Source organism: Leptopilina heterotoma, unplaced genomic scaffold (assembly GCF_015476425.1).
Source record: "Leptopilina heterotoma isolate Lh14 unplaced genomic scaffold, ASM1547642v1 Lhet_213, whole genome shotgun sequence".
Taxonomy (NCBI): Eukaryota; Metazoa; Arthropoda; class Insecta; order Hymenoptera; family Figitidae; genus Leptopilina; species Leptopilina heterotoma.
The window spans coordinates 324167-331167 of record NW_025110931.1 but is presented as its reverse complement, the minus strand read 5'-3'; the positions used below and the strand labels follow the sequence as shown (position 1 = coordinate 331167).

The 7001-nt window shown below is 28.9% G+C and overlaps 2 protein-coding genes across 2 annotated transcripts; one reads left to right on the top strand and one right to left on the bottom strand.

Moving 5' to 3' along the window:
- Positions 1-3234: 3234 nt before the first annotated feature.
- LOC122501744 (piggyBac transposable element-derived protein 4-like) lies at positions 3235-4041 on the bottom strand. The gene has a single exon (XM_043611456.1). It carries the CDS (start codon positions 4039-4041, stop codon positions 3235-3237), a length of 807 nt encoding a protein of 268 aa, XP_043467391.1.
- A 2130-nt stretch (positions 4042-6171) lies between these two features.
- Positions 6172-6762, top strand: LOC122501743 (ESX-1 secretion-associated protein EspI-like). The gene is made up of 2 exons (XM_043611455.1): positions 6172-6186; positions 6277-6762. The coding sequence occupies exons 1-2, from the start codon at positions 6172-6174 to the stop codon at positions 6760-6762; spliced, it is 501 nt and encodes a 166-aa protein (XP_043467390.1).
- Positions 6763-7001: the final 239 nt, after the last annotated feature.

Genomic DNA, 7001 nt, shown 5'->3' with positions numbered 1-7001 from the left:
GAGAGAGAAACTGAGAAGGTTGGAAGGACAGCAATGGAATAGAGAAAATGTGGGTAGAATGAGGAGTGTGTATGAGTGAATAGAAGTAGTTTGGATGGTAAAATGTTAAGGTTAAGAAAAAGCGAAAAAGGGGTGGGCGAACAGGGAGTATAGCCAGGAAAGGCAATTGGAACTGGAAACGGAAGCCCTGGCACTGGCGATTGTTGATAGGTTAGGGTATTTTTTTGTATAAGTATAGTTGAATAAGGAAGCGTATAGGTTAAGTGTTTTTTTTGTAATTAGATGTAAGATGATTAATTGATTATGTATTTAGTTTGTAAGAAAATTGTATTTGGATCCTCGAACCCTGCTTTTTGCAAGGAGAGTAAATAAAAAAAAAAAAAAAATATTTAAAATAAATATTTAATAATAACTTTTTTTCATTGGAATTAAGATGTTCAAAAATTTCAAACTGAACAACTCATAAGATCACTCATAAGAGCACTCATAAGATCACTCCGAGTCAAAGACTCGGAGTGTTTCATTTCTTTATGTTTTATAATAATTAAAGATGACCGACTGACAAAATCATTAGTTTTTTATTATAAGAATATATTGTTACTAAAATTTCTTTAAAATTATTTCTATCATTTTAATTCAATTAACATTTTCTAGAATTTTTAACTAAAATTCTACTTTAAATCAATAACATCAATTCAATTAAACTTTTTCAAAAAAATTAATTCTTCAGAATTGTTAGTTAAAAGTACGAAAAACAATAATTTAATTTTACGAGAAATCAATTATTTAGATACAAAAATAAATAATATTGAATGATTCTTAAAATTTAATTTTTACGAAGAATTGTATTAACAACTATTGAAAATATTTAATTTTTTTTCAGGAATTTAATTAAAATTTTAATGAAATTTATTATATTAAAGAATTTTATAACAATTTTTGAAAATAATTAAAAACTTTTTGAAGAATTTTATTACATTTTTTAAAATTAATTGAATTCCTAAGAAGAATTTAAATAATAACTTTTGAAAATAATTAAATTCATAAAAAGAATTTTATTAAAATTTTTGACAAAAATTTAATTCTTGAGAAGATTTTCCTTATCTATTTATAAAGATAATTCAATTCTTGACGAGAATTTTCAAAAAACTTTGAAAATAATTTAATTTCTGCAAAGTATTTTATTACTTTTCAAAAGAATTTAATTCTTGCGATGAATATTGATATTTATCAAAATAATTTAATTTTGCAAAAGAATTGTATTAAAATTCCTTAGAATAATTGATTTTATGGGAAGAATTTGTGCAATTTTATTGTTTATCAAGCTATTTAAATTCTTTTGCAAAATTATTTAAAATTTGTTGAAAATAATTGATTTTCTGCGGCGAATTAAATGTTATTTATGAAAATATTTGAATTATTGCAACGAATTTTATTGTTTTATTAAATAATTGAATGTTTCTTAAAATTGAATTCTTTTCTTAAGTTTTAATAAAATTTGTAATAATATTTGCATTTTTCATGGAATTTACTTAAAATTGTATTAAAAATATTTGAAATTATACGATGAAAATAATTAAATTCGTAAATGAAATTTTATTATTTATGAAAATAATTGAATCATTTCGTAAAATTGTATCAACAAGTTTTTTTATAATTAAATTTGTTGATAAATTTTATGAAAATACTAAATATTTAAAAGAATTGAATCGCAAAAAACTTTTAAAAATAATTGAAATGTTGCAAAGAATTTTATTAAAATTTTTGAAAATAATTGAATTTTTGGCGAAACATTTTGCTGTTTATAAAAATAATTGAATTCGTGCAAAATATTTTATTAAATTTTGTTTAAATAATTAAAATTTTGCCAAGAATTTAATTAAAATTTTTTACAATAATAGAATTTTTGAGACTGATTTTGATATTTATCAAAATAATTGAAATTTTGGAAAAGAATTTCATTAAAAATTCTTAAAATAATTAATTTCATGGGAAGAATTATTCAAGAATTATTGCAACAAAATCTATTGTTTAATTGAATAATTCAATGTTTCTTAAAATTGAATTCTTTCCTCAAGTTTTAATAACATTTTTAATAATAATTGCATTTTTTCAAAGAATTTATTAAAAATTTGATTGTTTTGAAAATAATTGAATACTTGTCATGAATATAGTTATCCCGTCAGCACTCGCGCTAATTTAACAACTTTCTTTACTCGCGTGTTGAGAGATTTTCTCACTGTTATGCGCATGCGTCTAGTAACTTTTTTGGCGGGTATATTCAAATTATCTTTCTTTATTATAATCATATTATTCTTATTTGCAAAAGTATAAAATTACTTATTACCAATTATTACATTAATTAATAACGATTTAAGTATTTATTATTAATGATTTATATAATATATTACTATTATTAATCATTTTATTTATAAAATTAAACAGTTGTAATTTAATTAGAATAATTTCACAATTATTAATTTATATTTATACATGGTTTATGTATTATTTTTAAAAAATATTAAAGAATTTGTATGAAACATTAATTAATGCAAATTTAAGAAGATTCAGAATTTATTAAATAGTATTTTACATCGTTTTTACGAAATTGTAAACATTTACATTTTAAACAAATATAAATTTTTAAAGCAAAAGAATAGATTTAAAATCTTATTATTCGTATTACTCTATTAAATCAAACATTATAACAATCATCACAGTACAGCAAAGTGTGTGATGGGCATATAAATTGAGAGCAAGTAACACATCGTTTTTTTGTTTTCTTGTTCAGTTTTCGAGGACAAAATTCACAAAATCCTTGGGATGTCTTGACTGCTTCTTCAATTCTAATGTTTCCTATTCGTTTAATTAGTGATCGTAATTCCAGATTTAATGAAGGCTCCATTACTCGGACTTTAAAAAAAGGAATAACAAGATCTTTTGCTAACTGGCTCAAGAAAGAGCGACGAGTTATTTTGTTTTCAGTGTTTTCTCGATAAATTATTTGGGAATTTATTCCACCAATATTTAATAAGGCATAAAATATTACCATATGCCAGCGACGAGTTTCTCGACTTACACTGTAGGTACCTTTTAATTTATCGACAACGTCTACAGCTCCTTTCGTTAAATTATAAAAGGTAATTATCTCAGGTTTTTTTCTTTGTCCACTATCCTTATCGATATCACCAGAATTGTGCAGGGAAGACAACATCAGCACATTTTTGTTTTTTTTTAAACATATGAAACTAAAGTACATTTTTCAGTAAAACCAAACATACTAGAGTTCACAGCCTTTCCTTTGGTCTGAAGAAATTGAGGAGGTATTTCTCTTTTATTCTTGCGCAAAGTTGTTACAACAGTTGTTCTGTGGTGATCTAATAAATCAACAGCCAATGGTATAGATGCAAAATAGTTATCCATCGTAATGTTTCTACCTGTGCCTAAAATTGGAGCGGAAATACGTTTAACAACTTGATCTACGGAATTAGAAATATTAAAAGGTCCATTCGGTTGTTTTCCTCCGTAAATTTCAATATTGGAGGTGTAAAATAAACGAGAATCCACCAAAGCCCACATTTTTAGACCATATTTTGCTGGTATCTTTGGCATATATTGACGGAAACTGCACCTCCCTCGAAAACTTTCCAGCATTTCATCAATTGTTAAATATTGACCAGGTGTATAGCATTCTTTACATTTATCGTTAAACATATCAAAGATCTCTCGTATTGCCGCTAATTTATCCAATTTCGTTCTTTCATCTCGAGTATGAATATTGTCAAAACGCAATGCATTAATCAAAACATAAAACCGCTGAAGATTCATTGAAGCTCGAAAAAAATCCGGTGCTGTTCCGTCTGAAGCCCAAAATTCTTTTAAATTCACATGATTGCCTTTTTTTACACCAATCATATACAACAAACCAAGAACGGCTCTAATTTCAATTTCAGAAGTCGGACGAACATCTTTTGCGTTTTTATAATTTCTTCGAAGCTTATCAAGTTGAATATTTGTGAAATTAACTATTTTTTCAATCATATTTTTAGTAAAAAATAATTCCCAACACTCGAGAATACTTTGAGCATTTTTGGTAGCAGTTTTAACTCCTGGCAACCTGATGACAATATTATGCTTTCTGGTTTTTACTTTTTTATTTTCAGGGGAAGAAAACCATTTTGTCGTTTTATCTTTGCCTATGAAAAACTTTTCACTAGTATCATTGCAGCTGATGTCCTCACTCTCGGAACCTGATTGTTCAGTGGAACTGTCATTCGAAACTTGTTCGATATTATCGTCGCTTTCTCCAGAAAGCTCGAAATCTTCCTGGTCAGATACATTTTCTTTTGAATACCAATCGAAATCTTTTTCCTTGTTTCTACTCATGATTAGAAAACATTCGAAATAACCTAAAAACGTCAAAATAATAATATGCATATATGTGTATAAAAAAGTGTAAATTAAACAATATGAATGTAAATATACTTTGTATATGATATAATATAACACAACGTAAAACTCTTTTATGAATAAATAATAATAAAATTATTTTTAACGTTAAAATTATCAGAGCAACTTACCACAGTTTGTTTACAATTTGCACGTCGACGCCATGACAGTTTTCAGTATAGTTCTATTTCACTAGAATATCCATAGGCGAACGAGTTTTGCCGAACACCTCTCGACAATTGCCGAAGTCCCACTCTCCCAGCTTACTTTAGTATCGTGTAGAGAAAAAATCTCATGAATCAAATTGACAAGTATAAAATAAACAATTTCTTTTTAATAAACGGTATTCTCTGAATTATTTTTATTATTTTTGTATAAAAATAGAATACGTTTTATGAAGATAGAAAAAACCTCGGCAATATATATAAATTTTAACCTTAAAATTTTTAAATATTAAAATTAGAGTGAGACTTTTTCTCTATAACGCGAGTGCTGACGGGTTATTTATGAAAATAATTGAATTTTGCAAAAAAATTTATTAAAAGTACTAAAAATAATTGAATTTATGGTGAGAATTTTGTTGTTTATCAAGATAGTTGCATTCTTTTACAGACTTTATCAAAATTTTTTGCTAAAAACTTGATCAAAAACTTGGCCACCCGCTTCCCCAAAAGAACGTTACACATTTGTTAAACGGCCCCTGAAACAAATTAAATAAAAGAATAAAATTACCTTTTTGTAAAATTCGCCATCCAATTTTACTTCTTCGATGGAATTGAAATCTGATAAAAGAAACTTTAACTCTGATTTTAAAATCTTTGCCTGCGACATTTTTTACACAAGAATGAACAATAAACTAATTTGTTTAAATATTTTTTTAATATTAAAATTTAATTAAGTTAAAACTTTTATTTTAATATTAAAATTTAATGTAATTCACTTTTATTTTAATATGCCGCGTTAAGGAAAAATTTTGCGTAAACTTATTCGAATACCAGTCAGGTAGAACTGCCTTTTCTTCTTTTTATATATGACTTGTGGTCTTCCCGAGTGTCAGAACTATAGAAATGCCTTTTAAATATGTTTGACCGGAATATGCCCAAAAGTCTCGGCGCGTCTCTTCTTCCCCCTCCTTATAGCGCTCACATCCGCCTTCACTGCTTCCGATTTCCCTTTATATTTTTAAAAGGCGAATGTAATTACTATTACTATTTATTTAATTTTAAGTAGAAAATAGTAATTTCTTTCCTACTTCTGTGTATTCTTTTATTAATAAACAATAGAAGATTTTATAGAAAGATTCTTTATTTTTTCTCCACTGCAGAAAGGAAAGTTCTATGGGCCAATCACAGAGAACGCGCTTCCTCACATCCGCCGTCCCTGCTTCCGATTTCTCTTTATATTTTTTAATGGCGAATGTAATTACTATTACTATTTATTTAATTTTAAGTAAACAATAGTAATTTGTTTCCTACTTTTGTGTATTCTTTTATTAATAAAAAATAGAAGATTTTATAGAAAGATTATTTATTTTTTCTCCACTGCGGAAAGGAAAGTTCTGTGGGCCAATCACAGAGAACGCGCTTCCTCACAGCCAATGAGAATTGTAAGAAGTCTCCCTCTTTAACACTCTTTCTCAGTTTCGGCGTCAGCGTCGGTTTTCCTTTGTCTCATAAAGCGTTTTGACTTCCTGCTGAGAGCGTCGTAATATTAATCTTCAAAATGAGCGGTAACAATGTAAGTAAAAATACAAAAAATGTTTTCTCATTTAATTGTTACATAATATATTAAGTACAATAAAACTTAACTTTCATTTATTCCTTTTAGAACGGACCACGTGGCAACGAAAATATTCAAGCTTTACCAGCGATGGCATCCATCGTCCTGCCACCGGGCTATTGCATACAACCGCCGGGGGAAGAGGATAACATGCCGCCACCACACCAACCGGGGCATCATGAACAGCCTGTAATTGTTGAAGCTGGACCACCAATTCACCAAGCACCAGGAGCTGGTGCTTGCAGATGCATTTACTGCATGGATGAAATGCCTGTTCCCCCAGCGGTTCCTTTTCACCAGGCATTATATATGCCTCAGCCACCGACTGCCGCCTTACCCGTTGCTGCACCGATGATGTCTACACCGATGATGCCTGCACCGATGATGCCTGCACCGATGATGACAGCACCGATGATGACAGCACCGATGACTGCTGCAATGGGCATTATCTCGACGCCGGAGGGAAACAATGTTCTGTTTAGTGGACAGGGTGGGAGAAGACTCGGAGACGAAATTTGGACGCCGATCAGGTAACGGGGCTCTTAAGTCGGCTCTACAATGTGCGCGTCGTATGCGAACGTGGACGTGCCATGTTCGTCCACGTGAACGCGGCTCGTCCACGTTAACATACGAACGCGCCCATTGTAGAACCAACTTCAAGAGATATAATTGCTTACCGACTAGTAATATTTCTTCCAAAAAGCCCCAAGACATTGAAACAATTCAATTCTTTTTAGAAAAAAGTAAAATCATTTAATTATTTAAATTATTCC